At 42.7% G+C, this 24,805-nt stretch overlaps 1 protein-coding gene across 1 annotated transcript in view; it reads left to right on the forward strand.

Annotated features, from left to right (window-relative positions):
- The window catches only part of gphna (gephyrin a), a 66,548-nt gene extending 43,040 nt beyond the window's left edge, over positions 1–23,508 (forward strand). The window contains exons 18-25 of the mRNA XM_083634007.1: positions 158–279; positions 1,727–1,814; positions 4,651–4,724; positions 5,161–5,225; positions 15,081–15,184; positions 16,123–16,219; positions 18,438–18,576; positions 20,124–23,508. Coding sequence (XP_083490133.1) covers positions 158–279; positions 1,727–1,814; positions 4,651–4,724; positions 5,161–5,225; positions 15,081–15,184; positions 16,123–16,219; positions 18,438–18,571 — 684 coding nt within the window. The 3' untranslated portion in view covers positions 18,572–18,576; positions 20,124–23,508. The remainder of the gene's footprint in view (positions 1–157; positions 280–1,726; positions 1,815–4,650; positions 4,725–5,160; positions 5,226–15,080; positions 15,185–16,122; positions 16,220–18,437; positions 18,577–20,123) is intronic.
- Positions 23,509–24,805: the final 1,297 nt, after the last annotated feature.

Raw genomic sequence — 24,805 nt, forward strand, 5'->3', positions numbered from 1 at the left:
TCTACTTTTGGTTTGCTGCTGCGTTAGGCTGCCAATTGAATTCTTCTTCTTCTATTATTCTGTTTGCGTGTGCGTGTGCATGCGTGTGTGTGTCTGTGTGCGTGTGTGTGTACGTCTGTGTGTTTGCGTGTGCGTGCATCCGTGTGTGTGTGTGTAGCTGTTGAATCCAGAGGATGACCTTCACCCAGGAAAGATCAGAGATTCAAACCGCTCCACTCTGCTGGCCACCATCCAGGAGCACGGCTACCCCACCATCAACCTGGGCATCGTGGGAGACAAGTAGGAACTATTCATAGCATTCCCATCATGTCAGATGCATTTCCTACCAATATGGACAAACTACTATGAATTTTCTAAAATCCACACAAAGAGCATTTTCTGATTTAAGTGAAAATCCAAGGTTTTTGGAAAAGCATGCATCAGAACTTACCAGGTTGTCCAGCTGCCTGCGTATGCCAGGAAATGTGTTTTATAACGTTACAACTCCCGGGTATAAAATACGGTCTACACAATACCCGCGATTAGCTAATAGCTAACGGGTTAGCCTGTCGCAAACAGACACTGGAGGTTTTATTTGGGGTGAAGCACGAGGAGAGAAGTTACAGTATATGGATATCTCTGGGAAGTGCTTTGACTATGGGGATGTTTGCAAGCTCCTCTCCTCGTAGCTGTTGTATAAGGATACAGAAGAGACAGGCAGCTGGATAACGTTAGTTAGAAAAACGACCCGATTGAGAGACGGCAGCACTGGACTGCCCAGTTAGTAAATGCAAGTTACAACGTAGCCAAAGCTTCAGTTAGATTTCATCTGTTAAACCAACATTTGTTCCTAAATTAATTAAATCATAACGTTAATCAAATGCTACATTTTGGCTTAAATACACCATACAGGGAGGAGATAGGGACGCTCTCTCCATTTATATATCTCAATGGTGCTACCAGGTGAGCTACCAGGACGCACAACAATGTATCATTTTTGCGTCTGGTCCGAAACCAGGAACCGAACCGGACTAGGCAGGTGTGAAAACGCACTTATTGCTGATCGTGCGTTCCTTTATCGCAAAATAACTGGGATGTGGAGGCTAAATGACATCACATCCGTTTTGTTAGCGTTCCATTTGCAGAAAACTTGAGCTGGGAAGTTCACTGTCCATTGGTCAGATCCAGTCGCTAGCCAGGCTAGCCATTGTTAGCAATAACAATTGATAACAAGGCATTTTGCGCATACAAACACTACAGCCTCATGTCCACACAGATAGAAGTTAGGCAGTGCTGTGTCTACAGCTGATTTAATGAGACACAAACAAAACAGAAGTGCTAAACAATATTACTATGATTACTACTACGTACTGTTGTTGCGCAGCGCAGCCATCTTGGATTTTTGAGGTTGGGGCTGCTGAGGCTCCTACAAGTTTGGAATGAGAAATACCAGCTTTGATGACGTCACCGCCCAGCTCATGACCTTTGAAGTCGTAAGATTACCAGTCCCCAGTTATAAAGGAATGCACGATTACTCCGACTATGACTTTATTCGGGTTAAGGTCATCAGAAAATGCTGTTAACATGGCAGTGTCTTATTCAAGGTATTGTCTTAATCCGGTTAATATAGGAATATTACAGTGATGTAAATGTAGTGATTGACTACTACATTTTAGATGAATATTATCTGAATTTTCGCCTAGGCAATTAATAATACGTGCATTATTATGATTGTGATTGTTTTCAGCCCTGATGACCTGCTGTCAGCTCTCCATGAGGGAATCAGTCGTGCCGATGTCATCATCACCTCAGGGGGCGTGTCCATGGGAGAAAAGGTAATCTTTGGCCTGCTGTGTGACCTATCACCGCTAACCAACCAGAGAATTCCTGTGTAGGTATTCTGTTTTTTCTTTTCTTAACTCGGAACTTGCCACAAGTGAAGGGACACTTTGGAGTCAGTGTTTTTGTTCGTGTCATTCCTGCAGTTATTCTCATCCATGTGAATGCAGCATAATGAATCCCTGGAAGACAAATTTTCAGATCATTTTCAGGTCTTGAATAGTTTGAGAATTTGAAAAAATGCCTGGAAAAGTCGGGGAAAATGTTTTGTTTCAGGGCCGGTACACACATAATTCTAGCTTTGATGTTGTTTTAAGCCACTTAAGTCCACAGGTCGTGTTGATGATCAGAATAATGTTCAGATAGAGGGATGCTCTGATGACCCAGCCACTGTCAGCATGTGTTCTATCAAATACCCCGCACCACAATCACATCCAGTCAAGAACATAGGGTCTGCACCACAATCACATCCAGTCAAGAACATAGGGCCTGCACCAAAATCACATCCAGTCAAGAACATAGGGTCTGCACCAAAATCACATCCAGACAAGAACATAGGGCCTGCACCAAAATCACATCCAGTCAAGAACATAGGGTCTGCACCATAATCACATCCAGTCAAGAACATAGGGTCTGCACCACAATCACATCCAGTCAAGAACATAGGGTCTGCACCACAATCACATCCAGACAAGAACATAGGGCCTGCACCAAAATCACATCCAGTCAAGAACATAGGGTCTGCACCAACATCACATCCAGACAAGAACATAGGGTCTGCAACAAAATCACATCCAGTCAAGAACATAGGGTCTGCACCACAATCACATCCAGTCAAGAACATAGGGTCTGCACCAAAATCACATCCAGACAAGAACATAGGGTCTGCACCAAAATCACATCCAGTCAAGAACATAGGGTCTGCACCACAATCACATCCAGTCAAGAACATAGAGTCTGCACCACAATCACATCCAGACAAGAACATAGGGTCTGCACCACAATCACATCCAGACAAGAACATAGGGTCTGCACCATCATCACATCCAGTCAAGGACATAGGGTCTGCACCAAAATCACATCCAGTCAAGAACATAGGGTCTGCACCAAAATCACATCCAGTCAAGAACATAGGGTCTGCACCAAAATCACATCCAGTCAAGAACATAGGGCCTGCACCAAAATCACATCCAGTCAAGAACATAGGGCCTGCACCAAAATCACATCCAGTCAAGAACATAGGGTCTGCACCAAAATCACATCCAGTCAAGAACATAGGGCCTGCACCATCATCACATCCAGTCAAGAACATAGGGTCTGCACCAACATCACATCCAGTCAAGAACATAGGGTCTGCACCAAAATCACATCCAGTCAAGAACATAGGGTCTGCACCAAAATCACATCCAGTCAAGAACATAGGGCCTGCACCAAAATCACATCCAGTCAAGAACATAGGGTCTGCACCAAAATCACATCCAGTCAAGAACATAGGGCCTGCACCAAAATCACATCCAGTCAAGAACATAGGGTCTGCACCAAAATCACATCCAGTCAAGAACATAGGGTCTGCACCAAAATCACATCCAGTCAAGAACATAGGGTCTGCACCAAAATCACATCCAGTCAAGAACATAGGGTCTGCACCAAAATCACATCCAGTCAAGAACATAGGGTCTGCACCAAAATCACATCCAGTCCAGTCAAGAACATAGGGTCTGCACCAACATCACATCCAGTCAAGAACATAGGGTCTGCACCAAAATCACATCCAGACAAGAACATAGGGTCTGCACCAACATCACATCCAGTCCAGTCAAGAACATAGGGTCTGCACCAAAATCACATCCAGTCAATAACATAGGGTCTGCACCACAATCACATCCAGTCAAGAACATAGGGTCTGCAACACAATCACATCCAGTCAAGAACATAGCGTCTGCACCTAAATCACATCCAGTCCAGTCAAGAACATAGGGTCTGCACCAAAATCACATTTAGTCAAGAACATAAGGTCTCCACCAAAATCACATGCAGTCAAGAACATAGCGTCTGCACCAAAATCACATTTAGTCAAGAACATAGGGTCTCCACCAAAATCACATCCAGTCAAGAACATAGGGTCTGCACCAAAATCACATCCAGTCAAGAACATAGAGTCTGCACCAAAATCACATCCATTCAAGAACATAGAGTCTGCACCAAAATCACATTTAGTCAAGAACATAGGGTCTGCACCAACATCACATCCATTCAAGGACATAGAGTCTGCACCAAAATCACATCCAGTCAAGAACATAGAGTCTGCACCAAAATCACATCCAGTCAAGAACATAGAGTCTGCACCACAATCACATCCAGTCAAGAACATAGAGTCTGCACCACAATCACTTCCAGTCAAGAACATAGGGTCTGCACCAACATCACATCCATTCAAGGACATAGAGTCTGCACCAAAATCACATTTAGTCAAGAACATAGAGTCTGCACCAAAATCACTTCCAGTCAAGAACATAGGGGCTGCACCATAATCACATCCAGTCTTAGTTTTAAAATGTAAAGCGTGTAAGAACCCTGCCAATCATCTCACATATTCTGATATTTGTGGCTGAGAACAATCTTCATCTATATGACCTAGCTAGCAGGGGCAAGATGTCTGTCTGCCTAAATCATATTGAACAGCAGACAAAATGTTCAAAACAAATCAAGTACTGAAAAAGTATGGAATGATTTAATTGAAAATGTGAAGGAACACTGCAAAGTGTAAGTGCATGAATCAGCTAACGTTAGCTACATGTATCATAGTTTCTCTGTGTCTACTGTGTCTATCAGGACTACCTGAAGCAGGTGTTGGATATTGACCTTCATGCTCAGATCCACTTTGGACGAGTCTTCATGAAGCCAGGGTAAGATTTATTAAAGGGATAGTTTGTTTTGTTTGAAGTGGGGTCCTATGAGGTACTTGCATACACTCAGTGTACTGGGTAAAGCACTCAAGATGCATCGCACACGGAGAGATAGGATGATAGATTGTGCTCATTCTGTTACTACTACTAGCTTACTACTGCTCCTTATACTCATTATGTTACTAGTACTAGCCTAATACTGCTCCTTATGCTCATTCTGTTACTACTACTAGCCTACTACTGCTTATACTCATTCTGTTTCTTTCTCTCTTGTACAGCACTTTGTAACTACGGTTTTGAAAAGTGCTATATTAATAAAAGATTTACTTACTAGGATACTTACAGTACTTAGTTACTAGGATACTCATTTTACTGATGTGATTGATTACTACTACTACTACTAGGAAAGGCTGACCTCAATGTTTGTGTCTCTCAGTCTTCCTACCACCTTTGCCACAGTAGATGTCGACGGAGCACGGAAACTCATCTTTGCTCTGCCAGGTACTGTACCTGTGTCTGAAACGTGTGTGTGCGTGCGTGCGTGCGTGCGTGTGTGTGCGTGTGTGTGTGTTCCTCAGCCAGCCCTGATTCTTGAACCCAGGTTTGCCAGCCCTGGACCCAGTCTGATGTAGCCTGGCCAGTGGCCACTCTCCTACCCAGCGTGGTTTAGCTAATAGTGCCAAAGTGACACCGTCTTCCAGGTTATGCATACGAATCAAGGGATTTCATCCGCCATTTATTCTTCCATAGACTTTTCAAGTTGGTCTCTCCTGATTCTAAATCTAGCTGAATCACTTGATTTGACCAAGTAAAACTATTTTATAAGCATTTTACGAAATGCCTATGGAAAAATGAATGAAATCCCTTGGTTCGTATGCCAAACCTGGAAGAGGGCATCACTTTGGCTCTCTATAGCTTTCTCTGTGCTGGTCTACACTTTGTCCCATCCTCAGTCTGGACCCTCTCTGACCCTGTGGCCTTGTCCTAGTGACCCACTATTGTGTTAACTCGTCTATCTATTGCCCCCCCCCCCCCCAGGCCATTCCTGTTTTTCTCCTCCAGCCCTGGACCCCATGTAGCTTTAGCCCCTGTCTAGTTTGTGCATGCCCTACATGTAGCTGTCCTCGCCCTAGCTTTATTTGGCCTGCTTATGGACAAGGACTGCAAATTAGCTATCGCTAGAAGTCCTATATACACTGCATCGGTTGCATTTTATTTCATTGTAGCAATGCTTTATGTATTGTCCCTGTCAAATACAAATAATATAGTAGGGTTAGACCGATATATTCACTTGTCGATCTAATTTTACCAATATTTATTTAAAAAACAACGATTTGGCCCAGACTACACAGAGACTACTTTTCAAGTTGGACAGACATTAAAGCTTGCTATTGTACAGTCAATGCAAATTGTTATTGGCTGCTCTTGATTACCTGTCATGGTCCATGTGAGTCCAACCTGAAAAGTCGACTCTGTGTTTGTTCTCCCTTTAAAGAGTAACTAACTACAAACCCAAACCTGTGGAAAGCCCGACATCTAATGTCACCTTCAGTAGGACCAATCACCACAGCCAAAAAGCACTTCCGGGTGCCACCGCAGCAATTAACTAGTATGAAATGGAGCTGGAAAGCTGTGCCAAACAAACATTAATATCTATACATAACTATACATCACATCACTTATATTTTGACTTTGTGAGTGAGAGCAGAAGTAGCTCGAGGGTCTATAATATATGTATGTAGTGTTACAGTTGTGTGAACTGTCTTAGTTTTAAAATGTGTGAATTTAGTAAAAAAAGTACAGCCTGCTAGAGTGAGACACACTCAAGGCTGGCTCCATAGGGTCTCATTATAAAGGCTGAAAAAAGCATAAAACATCAACTGCAATTTCTCAAATGGTACAAAATATATAATAAAGCTGAATTAAGGTGATAGAGTCTTAAAATGGTCACTTGTTGAAAGTTTAAATGGAGTGTCTACAAGTAGCTTAAAGTATGAAGGAGTTAGAGTTTAAAGAGGCCATGGTTTCACCATGAACTGCTGTTTAAAACCAACAGCAGTTGCACCCGGAAGTCTGTTGAAGCCATTTGTTTACCAACATCCTGATCCCTCGTATAGAGCACAACAGGTGGTGACTTAACCTGCCACCAACAGAAATTATATAGCGGATGGCCATTTCGGTAACAATTTTCTATGAAGGGCATGTCTATAATGCGTTATGAGCACATTCATAAGAATGCATTTATAAACACTTTATAAAGCTCTTTAGAAATGTTTATAATCATGCATGGCAACTTATAACAAGGTTTATAAAGTATTATAAGTAGTGGACATAATGTATTATAAGATCAGCATTCATAATGCTTTATACCTCCAGGCCAAAGTGACAACAGTGTTTGAAAGAAGAATCTTTAGTTTTTTAGTTTTTACACTTTACTTGCAGCCAGCAAGTACTGCTCATAAGTCCTCATAACTGTTATAGTATCGTACAATTGCTAATAACCTTATAGTGCTGTCACTTTACTTAAAGCTCACAGAGTCATGCTATAGCGTATTATTGATGTTTTTTACAATACTTTATGTCCACCACTTATAAGGGACTGTCCGATATTTATGTGGGGTGGGGTGGGGTAAAATATGATGTTTTATTTTAAAAAATCAACTGCCCTCCCCAACATCTATTATTTATTATTTTCTCTCTGCCCTCCCCCTGCACCTGTTAAAAAAATACAGTATCTGCCCTCCCCCACCCACAGGTTCACCCTTTTATAATTTCATACACAACTTAGTTTGTTTGAAATAAAGCAGCAATATTAACTTTTTATCACCCAATCATCGTATCTGGTACGACGGCCATTGGTGAGAGCCATTGGATTGAAATTGTAGGTTATTGTAGATTTTTTTTCATAGAAAATGTAGCCATATGCATGGCAGATATTGATTTGGTTCCTGTTATAGGCTAATTATGATTTAATGAGACGTGTAGCGGCTCTACTCTACCTGATTATCACCGATCATATTAGTGCCATTTAATGTCAATCAGAAGAGCTCCTCCATTAGGCTACGTGACTGCAAGCCTTCTATTTAACCTACACAAAATGATGAGAACAATATTCTTCAAAGGCCTATATTATATATGCACAGAAAGGAATGTTGTATGTGCGGGCAGCGGGTCATAATTTGGTCTTGTGGTCAGTTAGTTGACTAATGTAAAACTGCCACTGTGGTTACATAACCTTTGCACGCTTGCTCGTATCATAGGTGCACTCCGGCAAAACAAACAGCGCTACACCTCTGCGAATATGTATGAGAAAGCAGCTGACGCGATTATAATAAAGAAAAAACATCGCATGGATGAATAACTGGGACGTATCCTCAGTGATGTACCCTGGGGTCATAGGATGTTTCGGGTCTCGCAACATCATACACCCTCGCCCAGGTGACCCAGCCGGGGCTGGCCAAGCCCCAATTTACGTCCCAGTAGCTACCCACGGTCAATCCATGTGGTAGGCTATTCTCCTCCAGGGTACAGGCAAGTGTCTGCAACCAGCAGGCAGCCAGCAGCACACAGACGTTTAACCAAATAGGAAGAAACCATTTGGATAGGCTGCATAGTGAAACCCAATGCAAACTAATGCAAAACAGAAAAGAAAAAAACTTTGCATGCCCTTCACTCCTATCGCAAAATAAATTACCTTGCCCTCCCCAGTACTCGAAACAAAATCGAAATGCCCTCCCCCTTTATCCTAAATATCGGACAGCCCCTAATACTTGATCAACCAACCTTGTTATACACTGCCATGCATGATGATGAGTTTTATAGAGCATTATAAATGCATTATAAAATGTCTTATGAATGTGCTCATAATGAATTATAGACATCACCTTCATAGAAAGTGATTTCTTTCCCCCATTAGATGTCAGGCTTCACCCAGATTTGGGTTCCTCTTTAAAGGGATAGTTGTGATTTTTTTGATGTGGGGGTCGACAGTCCGTGTACTACCTGCAGTAGAATGCAGCCGGCGCGGTGCCAATTTGGGGAAATGGAGACGGGCCGTGTCGGGCAAGTAGAGCTGTCTGCTGTGTGTGAACAGGGTCACAAGCAAAAACGTAAAGAAACAACAGAAAGAAAGAAAAACATAAAATGCCTCCATACTGCTCAGCTGGCGTAATCCAAGTCTCCACAAGCCCTGGGATGCCAAGTCGACTTGAAACAACATCATTTACACCCTGTTTTTAGCTGAAAGTTTTACTGTAGCCAGGTGCTCCAAGAAGAACAAGTGCAGCGCTACAGCCTGCTACAGTGAAGAATCAGCTCAAAACAGCTGCGTAATCCAAGCGTTTGTGGAGACTTGGATTACGCCAGGTGAGCAGTATGGAAGCATTTTATGGTTTTTTTCTTCTTCTCTTCTCTTTTTTATTATTATTATTATTATTATTATTATTATTATTATTATTATTATTTTAATATACATTTTCCCTCATGAACCTGTTCACACTCAGCAGACAGCTCTACTTCCCTGACGCAGCCAGTCTCCATTTTTCCAAAGTGGGACGGCGCCGGGCGCATTCTGCTGCCTGTAGTACACTGACTGTCCACAAGTAGCTCATACGACATGAAAAGAAGCACAACTGTCCCTTTAAAGGATGCTTTAGGTGTGTCTTTAGGCTGAGTCGTGGCCCTTCATGTATGACTTCCTGTTGTTATTAAAGGGAACTTCAGCTTCAGAGGGACTGGGCCCGTACCCCTGAGTGACACCGAGGTCAAACAGCCACTAGCCCCTCCGCCCAGAGGAAGTAGGTCCTAAAACCCAACCCCAAGTGATGCCTATATGACCTAACAACACACATCCCTCATTCTGCTTAGTGGAAGTAGACCCTAGCCTTCCCATTACAAATGACCCCTGAATGACCTCTTACCCTATACCACAAATGACCCCTAAATGACCTCTTAAGGTCTTTGCACACAGAGTCCCAATTGTTCGCTGCGTTTTTTAAATCCGTCATCCGGGAAAAAAAACGTCACGCACAGATACCTTGCACACTGAGTCCGATGCGTTAATTATCCAATACTCAGAAAACTACCGTGATCCTATTGATCCAGAACAGCGCCCACACACACACACACACGCACACGCACACACACACACACAGTCCCGTATTCCAAGCTGGTCTGCAATGACCCGGCACATTCTGTCTTTTAATTCCGAATCTCTGTATTCCTGCTTTGTCATAGAATGCTTTGTGCTACATCCATGGCCGGGAGACGAAGTTAATTAACTTCTCAGACGCCATTTTTTTCATTGTGAATAGCAACACTACGGCAGCTCTGGGTGGTCAAACACCTGTCAAAACACTTTTCATGGATGCGGAAAAACGCAGAAAATCGAACCTCATCCGAAAACTTAAATGACGGATGTAATTGCCGGACTCGGTGTGTCAATGATGATTGACACAAATGAGGTTGTATTCTTTTTTTTTTTTGTGCGTCAATTTCGGACGAAAAAACTGTGCAAAGTCTTTTACCCCACACCACAAATGACCCCTGAATGACCTCTTGCCCCACACCACCAATGACCCTAAATGACGTCTTACCTCACACCATATAGCTCTGGTCCTAGCCCTGGCTCTAGTCCAAGCCCTGGTCCTGATCCTTGCCTTGGTTCTAGCCCTGGCCCTGGTCCTGGCCCTGGTCCTAGCTCTGGTCATAACCCTGGTCCTAGCTCTGGCCATAACCCTGGCTCTGACCCTTGTCCTGGCACTGGTCCTAGCCCTAGCCCTGGTCCTAACCCTAGCCCTGGTCCTAGCCCTAGCCCTAGCTGTAAGAAGAGGTAAGATCATGTGCTCAAATACAGCAGAGCTGCCAAGTCTCACCCCTTGAGAGTGAGAGTCACGCAATTTAACCTCTTCACACGCGCACACGCCACACTTGCTATTTCACACGCTCATAAAGGTTTTTCCCTCTCACTGATATTATAATATTTCCATAACTTGCTGCTTGCCGTAGTTCGAGTCCGTCACAGAGTGAGCCCGCCCTATTCTGCCTCTGATTAGCTGACCCAGATATTCTTACCCTAACCTTAACCAATCATCAGTCCCCTGCCTAAATCTAACCAACCCAACGAAAGGCAACCATGAGTACCAACCAATCAGAGCCAGAGTAGGGCGGGTTATGGAGTCACTATCCCAGGAAGAGAAGAACAACAAAAGAGTTTGGCGAACAGTTTGAAAAGAAACTCAGTTTTCTGTGTCAGCTGAATAATGCCGTGACACTCTTTCAACTGAAGCGGGAGGTCAAACGGTAGGTAACCACCTCATTTTGATCATCCAAAATACGTTATTTTTATAGAATAAAATGCGTTATAGTCACTCAGTCGGAGCAGGAGTAACGTTACACAGGCTGCTGGTGAACAGCGTGGCAGGTTGCTGCGGTGGGTTTAACAAAAAACAACAACCGTGACTAATAGCAGTGTTAGTTAGAATCATCAGGTATTTGCGTGTGTGAGCTAAATGATACTTACTATGAGCTAAGGGGATTTACAGTAACATGTAGCTCTCTTTTGAGACTGTGGGTCATTCAGTCCTTAACTGCACACTTCCATTTTTGTCCGTTTGAAACAAATTGAAAGATGTCCGGGAAGAAGAAGCAGAGAGACCTGCTGTCATTCTGGGCAGTGAAGGGTCAACCACCCCCTGCCAAACTTTCCAGGTCAGAGGAAACAGTGGAGGAGGCTGTGGATCTGACTTCTCATCTTACAATTATTTTCATTTCTACTTGTGCTGGTCAATTATGAACACTATAGACGGTTTTCACGGAATAGTCAGTCCTGCACTGTTTTTTTTCTTTCATGTCCATAGCAAACACTGCAACAGGAAGTGAGCGGGGGTTCAATTTAGAATGTTTTTGTTGTCAAGTTAAAACCTTCTATATATAACATAGCAGGAAACTGGTTTTTAAGTTGCACAAATAATTGGGTGGAGAGGAGCTGCCTGAATAATGACAGAATAAGACTGAATAATGACATCTGACAGTCTAATCCTAATGTAGACTTGGACTCTGTGTATTCTATTCATTTGAGCAATTGATCATATTTCTTGCATGTTCACTATTCAGAGTAAAGACAGAGAGAGAGAGAGCATGAGGAGGCCGACAGTGCAGGGAGAGCAGCTGGCATGGGGGTGAAGACTGAATAATTACATCACAACAGTAATCCTAATGTTAATTTAAATTGAGATATCCCTCTAAATCTAGCCTAAAAAATAGGGATGCACGATATATCGGCAATCATATCGGTATCGGCCGATGTTAGTCATTTTTTAACATATCGGTCATATCGGTATCGGTCAGATGTTGCAATGTTAATATCGGTTATCATTATCAGCCAAATTCTTCACATTGATATGAAATAATGCAGTAAATCTATGATTTATGGGCTTTTCCCAAGGCTTTGCAAATAAAGAAATGCATAACTTTTTCAAATTCAGTGTTAACATGTGTTTTTCAGTATGTACAAAATGTGATGATCATAAAAATGTGGTTTTATACAGATCATATCGACATCGGTAAATATCGGTTATCGGCCATAACGGCAATGTTAATATCGGTTATCGGCATCGGCCAAAATTTTCATACCGGTGCATCCCTACTAAAAAAGTGTTGTTGTTTTTTCAAATCGCGTCCCTACATTGGAGTCTCACTCCTAACTTTGGCTGAAACTTGGCAGCCCTGTACTGTATGTGGTGTACAACTTTCCTACTGTGGTCAAAGGGCAAAAGGTAGGGAAGCTTCAACTTTTGCCACCAAGTTGGATGTGCTGGCTCATAGGTGGCACTTTCCACCAGTGTCAGTGGTGTTCACCATCGTTCTGCTTTCGCAAACGATACATAACTTCGGAACATGCTGACACTAAAATTACATTTTTCAGATGGACAGATGAGGAGAAAATGTACTTTGTTCGAGACCTGTCTGTCTCAGCAACACACTCTTGCGAGATTTGCTAACAGGAGCTAACGTTAGCAGTAGCGAATAGCTAAAGCTACTTGTGAAGTACACAGATGTAGTAGCTAAATCTGTGGTTGGAAATTGTATTCGGTTGATATCTTAGTTACAACTAGATTGAGCCCAGAAGGGGTAGTTTTGTGTTTATATGTGTGGTGTGGGTGGAGTTTTGGGACTCACGATCTCTAGCTCCAGTTAGCTTGCTAGGTCAGGACCACACTTCAAGGGGAGAGGTGAGGTGACCACAGCCATTTAGGAGAGCGGGAGAGTACCATGTCTTACTATTGGAGCCTGATGTTGCTGCATTACATTTACACATGACTTTAAAATGCATCTATAGAGTGCTGAGTACTAAAGGCTGACATTTATTTCGGAGTCCCGTGGGTTCTGCAGGATTCATGACAACAATAGAGCAGTTTTTATATATAAATATGTACAACGTACTGGCCAAATTGTGTGAATTAAAACTGCAGTAAAACAAAGTAATGTAAAAAGGATGCAGAGAACATCAAATCAAAATCATTGCATTCCACCCCCCAAAAAATGTAATCAAAATCTAGTGGGACGGGACAGGAATATTTATTTTACTCTGGCCCAGGATTGGGACGGGACCCTCTACTGTACATACTTCCTCTTGTATTATTTATATCATCATTTACATTAAAAAACCTTGTCTCACTTGATCCCCATCTGCCACTTTTGAGTACATTTGCTCTTTGGATCCGTACTCCAAAGTAGATTTTCCACATACAGTATATCAATTATGTGGATTGGAGATGCATTGCATTTACATTTTGCTGTTTAATGAGGCCAAATGTGTGTATGATCACCTCCAGTGATCATGTGTGCATTTAGACATGGATTGAATGTTCTTTTACTGTATTTAATTACAAATCCCATCACATCAGACACATTTTAATCTCCAGGAGGTCTGACGTAACCCAGTGGCAGTTTCATTTGCTATGCACATCTGCCCATTAAGCCAGCCAAAATCCAGGTCCTGAGGCCAGAAGAGATTACTCTCAGATGGCTCATACATGCACAAATTCAGCAAAAACATTTCTGAAAATTCCCCCTTGTATCTGTTAGACCAAAACCATTCCGTAAATCTTGTCGTGTCGTAGGACATGGAATCGCTTGTATTATTATTATTATTATTTTAATTTTAATTTTAATTTTTATATGTATATATAAACCTACATATCTATATCTATATATATATATATATATATATATATATATATATATATATATATATACAAATAAAAATAAAAATATATACATATATATATACATACATACAGTATACATACATACACACACACACACACACACACATACACACACACACACACACACACACACACACACACACACACACACACACTAGCCTGGCAAACCATCCGGTCACGTGAACTCACATTCTGTTTCATTCAGGCCTCCAGCCCAGTGTGGGAGCTTTCAAATTTACAAAGGGCACTAGCCAATCAGGGACCTGCCTCATAGTTGACATCATAACCGGCCAATCAGGAACGCCACTAGCAAAACAGTAATGGCGGCCTCCATGGCTGTCTGCCTCGAGCAGTAACGTCAACATTCGTCGAGTTTAAACCCCAAAAGCGCTTGACTTTACTCTTCACAGAAACAACGAGGAAGAAGGCGAGGAGGAGTATCTTGGCAGACAGCTCCCATCCTTTATTTAGCCAGTTTGAGCCCTTGAGCTCTGTGAGGCGCAATAGAGTCCCCCTGACAACCAACAATTTATTTAAGAAGTCCTTCATCCAAAGCGCCATCAGTATCCTTAACTCTACAAAGTGACCAACAAGACTGAAACCACAAACACGAACTGTTTTTAATGTGTGATGATACCCTGTTTATGCCTGTTTATATTTTTTGTCTCACTAATTGCCTTCTGGCCTCTTGTGTGTTTGGTGAGCCAAAGACAATTTTCCGCCCTGGTGGACAATAAAGTTATATTCAATTCAATAAACACCCATAAAGTGCAGTTATTGCAGAAATAGACTCAATAACAACAATTAAACAAGTACAGGAGTATGCAACAACAGCAAAGTTTCTTCTCCCGAGTGTATTTGGATTTGACTGGATCCGACGCTGATTGGCTGAAGGAGTTGTCTGTCAAGGCAAGTACTTCTACCCACTGAAATGACTGTGCACAGCACTGAGTCCAGACGGATCCACGGAACGATCAGAATGTGAGTTGACGGATCCGGATGGTTTTAACCAGGCTAGCCTGGACCAGTTAATGCACACTAACGGGTGTGCTAAGTGCTTTTCACATTTCCCTCACTAACCCAGTTTGTGGTCGCCTCGGTAACCCAGTGTTGTGTTGTTTCCTAGGTAACCCAGTGTCGGCGGTGGTGACGTGTAACCTGTTTGTGATCCCTGCTCTGAGGAAGATGCAGGGGATTCTGGATCCCAGACCCACTATTATTAAAGCTAGGGTAACACACACACACAAACACACACCTACTTGCTTTTAGTGATGCACTATAGCCCCTTTTAGATTGGCCCCAAAACCCACTAATATCCACAAACTACTGGCTTTCTTCAGTCTAAAAGTTACAAAGCCATTAGTGATAACGGGTGAAATGACTCTGTAGGCACGGCTTTTTATCGGATCCACTCAGATCGGCAGGTCATATACCATAAATAGAACACCCGGTGAAGACCCTATCGCCCCTTTGATAACAGTACTTCACACAGGCTGAAATCCCACTTTCTTTATTTACTTTAAATTGTCTTAATACATCATATTTCACCCTCTTAGTAGCTCTTCTTTCTTATTATATACATCAGCCCATTGTATGATAGTGCTCTCACTTGCACCATGTATCCTGGCCACTCATAGCTCTATGACAATTACATCAAGATACGAGTTAAACCATTGTGTGCGTGTAAGTGTGTGAGGAGGTTGCCAGTGAAGAGCCAGCATCTTTTTGGCTGCTGTCAAACCTGCTGACGCCACACGTTTCCCAGGATATGAAAGTTGGAAGTCATTTAAAAGCATAGCTCTTGGTGAGCATGGATTTACAGTTCCCATCAAATCTGATAGTGTGGAGGCCACCTGACTCCAAAAAGACGCTACATCACTACATCCCCATATACATGTAGATAAAGGTTACTATATGACCATCAGGACAAAGGTCGCACAGTGGGGAAGGGATCAAAAAAGCACCAGTTCTGTTGAGAATTGATTGTCGTCTCGTCGTTTCACCAAAGAATAGAAAAGTATCGATAGTGGTATCGATAAGGACCTGGATCGTTAAGCAGACTCGAAAATGGTATCAATATCAATCAAAATTAACAATCCACATCCCTGTGTGTGTGTGTGTGTGTGTGTGTGTGTGTGTGTGTGTGTGTGTGTGTGTGTGTGTTTCAGCTATCCTGTGATGTTAAGCTGGATCCCAGACCAGAGTACCATCGCTGTATCCTCACCTGGCATCACCAGGAGCCCCTGCCCTGGGCACAGAGCACAGGTACAGTATACACATACGCACACTACGGCTGGACAATTAACCCAAAATATATCGAAACAGACATTTAGAACCTCTAATCACCTTCATCTTGCTCATGTCAATTAATTCAATTGATGAATGTTCTTTCGGTTAATACTTTCCCCAAAGCGTGTGATCATGAAGAACTGCCCCCTTAAAGACTAACTGAACCCAATGGAACCCAAGTGGCGCGTGGGTCGGAGACGTATCAGACTGAAAACAAATCTTGTCTGAGATGACAGAGGGTTGAGATTACCGTTTGCTTTATTTTGTATGTTACATGCAATTGGCCAAGTTATTAGTTCGTTTATGGGCTAGAAATTCTGCCAGATTACAGACACTAGGTGCCATTTTCTCCTTCATTTCGAGGAGAAAATTATCCTGAAATGAAGATTGATTGACAGCTGCCATGTCATGATATGATTAGTCTCGCTGGCCAGCCTCCTCTCCCTTCCGTCCGAGGAGTCTGGCGCCGCAGGTCTCCATAGTGGGATTGAGATGGGCGGCGCTTAGCGGCAGTGCCATTGGAAAATAGTTTTCAACAATCCAACTTGCCATTTTCAGCGTGTAGCAACGAGCTAGCGTGTAGGTTTCTGCCGTTAGCTTGCTAGCTAGTTAGCGTTGTTGTTTTCACTGAGGTGGCAGGGCACTATTTACAGCGACACACAGGGAGGAGGGAGCGGAAGCCGCTCTGATTAACATGGTCGGAGCCAATGACAGAGTTTGTAATAAGCCGGGAGCGGACATCCGGCTGCCACCGAAACAGTCGCTCCAATGGGAGAGCAGCTGCCCGCTGCAAAAGTGTGAAAAACTAAAGATTTAATTTTTTTTTAGATTATTTTTTGGGCATTTCGCCTTTATTTATTTTTATATAGGACAGTAGGCAGACAGGAAAGGTGAGGAGAGAGAGAGAGAGAGAGGGGACGACATGCAGCAAAGGACCGCAGGTCGGATCCGAACCCGGGTCGGCCCCGCGAAGGGCCGAGCCTTCGTGGTATGCGTGCTACCAGGACGCACAAGAAATCTGATTTTTGTGATTTTTTTTTGCAAACATTAAATAGGTGCACTGAATACCCAGGTATTTGAACTAAAATACTAGTCTTTAAGAACAAAATACTACATCGTTTCCAACTAACGTTGCATTCAGGCGTTCACTTATGGCTCATTTCCACCACATGTAACCATATAACAACACAGTACGGCTCGTCTCAACTTGGCTTTACTCGTCTCGACCTGATACACTGTCTGCTTCCACCGCAAGTTGACTCGCTTCCACCAGGAAAACCCGCGGATCCGCTGAAGCCCACGACTGCGGCCTAGCAGACTTTTCTCTCTCAAAACAATTAAAAACAACCGTCATGTTAAGGCTGAGCAAGATCGATTTTATTTCACCAGAGCTGAAGGCAGGAAGACAAATGACTGTTGGAAATAACAGTAGGGTTTGGGAAATAACGTTGCACACAAGAGGTAAGTGCCACTAAACTGGTATCCAGCATTGACAGCATTCAGAGACACAGTAAACACGATTCTGTCTGACCAATCCAAGTCGTCTGCAGTGTTTTCACGTCACCGTTTGGTACCGGGTCCACTCCACAGCCCTGGAACTTCGCCAGAGGTGCTACTAGAAATAGTACGACTCAACCCGGGTCGTCCCGGTTTTTGACCGCTGGAAAGCTACAAACAAGCGAGTCGGCAGAGCCGGGCCAATACCAGAGGTGGAAATAGGCCATTAGCTGTCAGCATGGAGGATGACATGAGCCAACACACAGAGCCAACAAACAGTACAGTATAGACCTGTGAGAGAACTATGAGGGCAGGATTAAAAAAAAAAAGTGTATAAAATAAATAATCGTTCGTTAACTGTAATCGACGTAAAAGTCTGAAACAGTGGTGATATTGATTTGAAGTGGCCCAGCCCTAACGCTAGTGTGTTTGATGCAGCTATACTTCTTTCTTGTTTCTGTCTATTGTTTTTTAATGTTACGGTGAAAGCAACAGTGCCACTGCATGTTGTTGAAATGTGTGCGTTGTTTTGTGTCTTAGGTGGTGGTGTTGTGGAAAAAAAAGAATACACCACCCAAATATGTCTTTTATTTTACTACACATCCCGAGTATGGCGCTAATGGTGTTTAGCATTCTCCATTCACATGCAACCAAAATGGCTAGCTAGCATTTGAGCTAACGTGTGTCCTTCCCCCAGGTAACCAGGTGTCCAGCAGGCTGATGTCTATGCGTAGTGCCAATGGTCTCCTGATGCTGCCTCCTAAGACAGAGCAGTATGTGGAGCTGCATAAGGGAGAGGTGGTGGATGTGATGGTCATCGGACGACTATGATGCAGGTGTGTTCTGCTGCCTTCACCTGGATCACAGAAGCCACTTTCATACATGAACTCTGGACTATCTCCATTGAATCAGGTCCGGACATTCCCTGCAGTTACATAGGGATGTCTCTTGTCTGAAAGGCCATTTCAGACAAGAGACATTGTAGAGGCCGGGGGGGGAGGCGGGGATGACGAAGTGTGCTGCAGGAATCACAGTGTTTATGCGAGAGACTAAATTTTTCCATGTAGAGTAGACTACATCAGAGATATATTTCAGAAAGCAATTCACGAAAAACAGCAACCTTCAATGCATTATTCAGGTGATAACGTGGGGTGGCAATGTGCCAAAAAGTAAGTTGCGTTGGTCTCGCTGATTTCTCAGGCTGCTAATTCCGTTTCAAGAAGGCTTGGTCAAGGAAGAAGCACACTGTTACTTTGCACTACGCATCCCGCCGCCGTCAACACCGCATCTCCCACAAGGAGCGAGAGCCCGAACTCGCATTTATTATTTACTGGAGCCAACAGCTGGGTGATCATATCTAGTTCTCTCTCAGTCGGGGATATCCACTTCAAGCGTGACACGCTGCAGCGTCAGACAGGGGTTTCCTCAAGCAAGCAAGCGATGACGTCACATCACCGAAGGATGCTGGGAGATGTAGTTTACTCCACTTATCTAAGCTAAGGCTATGGAGACACTGCATGAAATAGGCCACGCCCATCACGGGGGAAAAGCTCTGTTCCTTTCCACACACCAGCGTCATTTTCCTTGAATTAAACATAGCTAAAAGCTGTTGTGTGGTGGGCTGCGCAGACAACAAATGTAAAAAATCGCCAGTTAAAGTTTTTTTGTACTCCTGAGCAAAACAAGGAAGCCATTGAGAATTGGCGAGAAGAAAAATGTGGATCTAGCTGTCAAGGAAGTAAGTTGGAGTGTTCATCTTCCGTATATACGATCTTTTTGTGCAACACGCAACCATGCACGCGACATAGGAGAACGCCAGGATTGGAGGGGGGGTTTCTGTTTTCCCCTGTCTTGGGCGTGGCTTCTGAATGATGACGCGTTACGCAGTGTCTCTATTGCTTTTTGGGGCAAAGATGCATCATTCTGGCTGGCTGGCTGGCTGAGCTTTATTTTGATTCAATGTATTTTTTTAAGAATATTTTTATTGCAAATCAAGGTACATTGTACATTGGTAAACAGTAAAGCAATCATATTTTCATTTTCCCACAAGAAGAATCATTGAGGTGTCCCTCAAATTTTACAAGTGTAAGTGTAGTTGAGGAGGACGTGTAAAGAGGGAGAGGGAAGGAGAGAGAGAGAGATGCAAGTGCAGATCTCAAAAGCAGGTAGCGTTAGCCTAAAGTTTAGGGAAACGCCCCAAGTATGACGTAAATCAAATCTGACTGCCATGAGAATAAAGTAAATTACATTCTACTTTATTTTCATCATGTTTTTGTTCTTATCTATTCTCTTCTGTTGTCATTTTCTCCCCCTCTACACAGTTGCAGCACTGTAACTTGTGCACTATTTGACCTGTGCTTGATTGCTTTTTTCCCCCCTCTAGACTACGATGTCACTCGCTACCGATTACCATGGCAGTGCCAGGACTTCCTGTCTGGACAGGAAGCGGTCGGGGGGCAGGAAGTGATGCATAACTACCTGGTCGCCATTAGCTGTGATGTCATATGCAACAGCCAGTCGGAGCCAGTGGAGGCTGAATCCTCATCACTCCGGTCTGAGGAGATCACTGTATTTCGATGGAGAAAAATGTGAAGAAAAAAGATAACTATATAAAATATGAATTTATTCTGTAATAGTATTATTATCTTGATGATAATCATTATTATGATTATTAATATTATATTTATTATTATTATTATTATTATGGTTCTGATTGAATATGATCATCTTAGTAGTAATCCTACCCTCTTCTCTCCTGTTCCATCTGCTTTGTGTGTTGAACACTTTCCCTGGTACATATTGAGTACTATTGTCTCATCCCTCCACACACAAGTTATCCTCCTTGATAGCCCCCTCACAGTATCACCACATCACCTCCTTCAACACTCGAACATTAACATTAGGCTTCCACCCATATCACCTCCTTCAACACTCAAACATTAACATTAAGCTTCCACCCATATCACAGCAACACTTGAACATTAACATTAGGCTCCACCCACATCACCATATCACCTCCTTCAACACTCGAACATTAACATTAGGCTCCACCCACATCACCATATCACCTCCTTCAACACTCGAACATTAACATTAGGCTCCACCCACATCACCATATCACCTCCTTCAACACTTGAACATTAACATTAGGCTCCACCCACATCACCATATCACCTCCTTCAACACTTGAACATTAACATTAGGCTCCACCCACATCACCATATCACCTCCTTCAACACTTGAACATTAACATTAGGCTCCACCCACATCACCATATCACCTCCTTCAACACTTGAACATTAACATTAAGCTTCCATCCACATGACATTTGAAGGCTGGTTATCCATATTGTTGGATTGATGCTGCTGATAGTTTGCACCATCATCATTAGGGCCTATGATTTCCCTAATGCAGAAGATAGACAGAATAATGGAATTTGGTCATAAAAATAGAATCAACTGCAAAACATGGAATACTGCAGAATTCTCTAAGTTTGCTGAAATTGATAAAAGTAGGCCTAATTATCAAAATCAAAACTATGAACCTAAATGATTTCATAATTGTAAAATAGGCCGAAAGTAGAGAAAAAAATCTGTTTTGGATTGGGGTAATTTGAGAGGGGGGGTCTTGCGTCACCTCACAACTTGGTTTTCACTTTGAGAAACATGTTGAAGAGGCCGTCTGAGAGAGCCAAGTTTTATATATATATTAGGGATGTAACGATAACTGGTTTTAATGATAACCGTGATAAAATTCCTTACGATAACCGTACCGTTTCAAATTTTCATTATCATTAAAACCGTGGTACCGTGTTACCGTGATTACAGTGCTTTGAAAAACTTGGTAAATACTGTCCATCATCAACCAAAGTTGGCAACCGTCTCCCAGATGCAAACGTGCAGCCTTGGAGAAATGATTTCAGTGAGTGTATCAATCCTTTTTGGGTCTGAGTTTTCAATATAAAACGTAAAATGATTTCAGTGAGTCTCTCAGTACTTTTTGAACATTTTCAGCAATTTTTTACGAATACCGTGATACTACGATAACCGCGATAATTTTGGTCACGATAATCGTGATGTGAAATTTTCATACCGTTACATCTCTAATATGTATATATATACATCTCTAATATATATATATATATATATATATATAGCTGCTGAACTGCCTTCCTGACTGTGTGCTTGGTGCCAAACAAAACCACGCGGGCAAAGCCTTCACGCTGCATTCATATTGGCACAACTGCAAATGACTTGATGGTCCAAAGCGAGGACTTTGGAAGTCTCACGCATTTGAGCTCATTCAAAGCCACAGAGATGCCACCATCGATGTTTTCTGATCCTGCTCTTGATCCACCTTTTCACATTTAACCTGCATCTGCTTGGTGATGATCTGTTTGAGTTCATGTTTTGCAGTAAGACAAACATTGTAACATCAACCACAAACCAAAAATCCAGCAATTAGTTTTCTCCTGCCATGGGATTTTAAGAGTTGCCATCACAAAATGACGTGTGTGTGCGCGTGTGTGTGTCCGATGGAAATTGTGCATTAAGTTTGTTTTATTTGAAATTAGCGTATCATTCCCCACACCTGACTCCCATATTTACTTGTTGCGACATCAGAAATGAGGAAGTGGAAGTTCCCACCTGAGATCTGAAGTGAACTTAATTTACTAGTGGGAAGCATATCCTGTCTTTCCCACGTGACATGAATGCAGCATGACTCGGAGGTCGATCCAGTCTAACCCCGCCTCCGCCTCGTCACCCTCCCTCTCATCTTCCTCTTTCCGCCTCACTTTGACACTTCCATGCCCATATAAGGAGGCGTGTCTTTCTCTTTGGGCAGGTTTCAGTCAGAGACTGCCTGGGTGGGGCTTTTGATCCAGGTACACATGTAATAGAGTACACATGTAATAGAGTACCGCAGGGATGGCGGTTTTTGTAGGCCAACCTTCCTGATTCCCTCGTCGGGAAGTCAATGGGATTTTTGTATGGGGACTTAACTTAAATGCCTGAAATAAGGTCTGTGGTCTTTGTGTTCAGCAAGATCATCTTCAAAAATGAGGATCACTTTTATGATTCTGAAGTGTTTTCTGTAAATTGCATTTATGCTTCAAACGTCATAACAAAGGACCACTTTTATGACTTTTGAAACGTTTTCTAAAAATCACGTTTAAAAAAAAAAGTCACTTCCAAAGTCATGAAAGTGGTCCACGTTTGTGAAGATTATCCTGTTGAACACAAATGACCACTCCCATCAACTTTTGTTAACATTATTTCATGCATTTAACCAAAATCCCCATTCTAAAACCCCATAGCCTTCTCCCCTGACGAAACCGAAGTGCTGCTTCCGGACTCATTCCTGCGGTACTCTATTTCCCTTCCAACCAATATGGGGTGAAGGCAGCATCAGAGGCCTGCCTGCCCGAGGATAGTCTGACGTGGTCAGACCCAGCGTCCGCAAGCTTCCAGCGTAGATGCATCTACGGCTGGCTACTAGCCCGAGGAGGAGGATGACAAACCCACACAGATGAATTTGAGTAAGAAGAAGCAGGTTGTGATAAAACTGCCTTTGTACTGACTTCACTCTAAAGACTGGACTCAACTCAGTGTCACACTGCACACACGATCAACTATGACCAGCACTTGTAAGGAAGCAATGACACAGCATTCTACTACTACTGTCTAAATACAATGAAGAGGTTTTTTCTCTCATGATGATATTGAAACTGAAGATGAATTAATAAAAAGAATCCTGATTATTCTCTACCTTCGGTTTAGCGAGTCAATTTGTACTCTCATTGCTGTTACTATACTTGTGCTTTTGTTTTAACATTTTCATTGCTGAAAGTTGTGTTTTGTCAAGACCTACAGTGGCAGCAATCTTCAGTTGGTTTAGAGACTTTAATGATATCTATACTGTTTATTAAGAGGTTACAACATGAGGGACATCACTTTAGAGACTGTAATGATATCTAAAGAGGTTGGTTCAAGTGATGTTAAGTTTAAGTATTAAGTTAACTTTGTTTAATCTGCGAAGGACCTTGCAAGGTCCCTGCACCAATTGAAGATTGCGGCACCTGTGCACAGATGGTGATATGTGATGATATACCATGGTCTGGGTGAATGCTCATTTCTGATTGGCCGCCAGGTGTGCGTTAAAAGCTTTTAACGCATGCATAGTCCGGCTCAAGTTTAAGCACATGTTGTAAATTCATCCGCTACCCAACCTGCATCTGTTTAATCAAACCGCACAGCTAACGTTATTCAACTCGCTACCTCAGCTTCTAGGAGCTGAGCGGACTAGCTTCCCTGCGCTGTATAGATTCAGAAACACTTTATTTGTGTCTGTTTATTCAGCGTCCTGGGCTGGCGGTGTAGAAGAGTACAAAGATTTCCATAGAGACATGTCCCCCCCCCCCCCCACCCTCTTTTCAAAATCCAGATTTTGTGCCCCCCACTTATTTACTGCAAAAATCATGGACGTGGGCCGACATTACTGTCTTCCAGAGGCCGTAGCAGGCTAATGTTTAAACCTAGAGTTAAGATAATTGTAGGTGTATCATGAAACTAGAAGACCTAAGGCATCCGTTGGTACCATACCAACCATGTCATGCTAGCTTGTCGGGAAGGGGGCTAAAATAATGCTCCAAATTTAGGCAAACTTTTGGCAAGGAAAAAACCGACATGGCCATTTTCAAAGGGGGCCTTTGACCTTTGACCTCTCAAGATATTTGAATAAAAATGGGTTCTATGGATACCCACGAGTCTCCTCTTTACACAGTATGCTAATCTCGTACAAAAACAAACAAAGAAAATGCAGTTTTGCAATATTTCTGCATACTGGAGACCCTAAACAGTCTTGGAATTGCATAAATTTGGTATGACTGTAAAGCTGAGACTCGTGTGGATTCAAGGAGCCCAAGTGTATTCATGATTATGTTAGTCCCCATATATATAGTAGTAGCCATTTAATGCAGTGAGTCAATTTTTTCCATTTCAGGTCGGGGTTATCGTGTCCTTCCCTCTAGTGTCCATGACTCTGCTTCCCCCCACCCCGGTGTGT

Source organism: Poromitra crassiceps (assembly GCF_964638095.1).
Source record: "Poromitra crassiceps genome assembly, chromosome: 3".
In the NCBI taxonomy this organism is placed as follows: Eukaryota; Metazoa; Chordata; class Actinopteri; order Beryciformes; family Melamphaidae; genus Poromitra; species Poromitra crassiceps.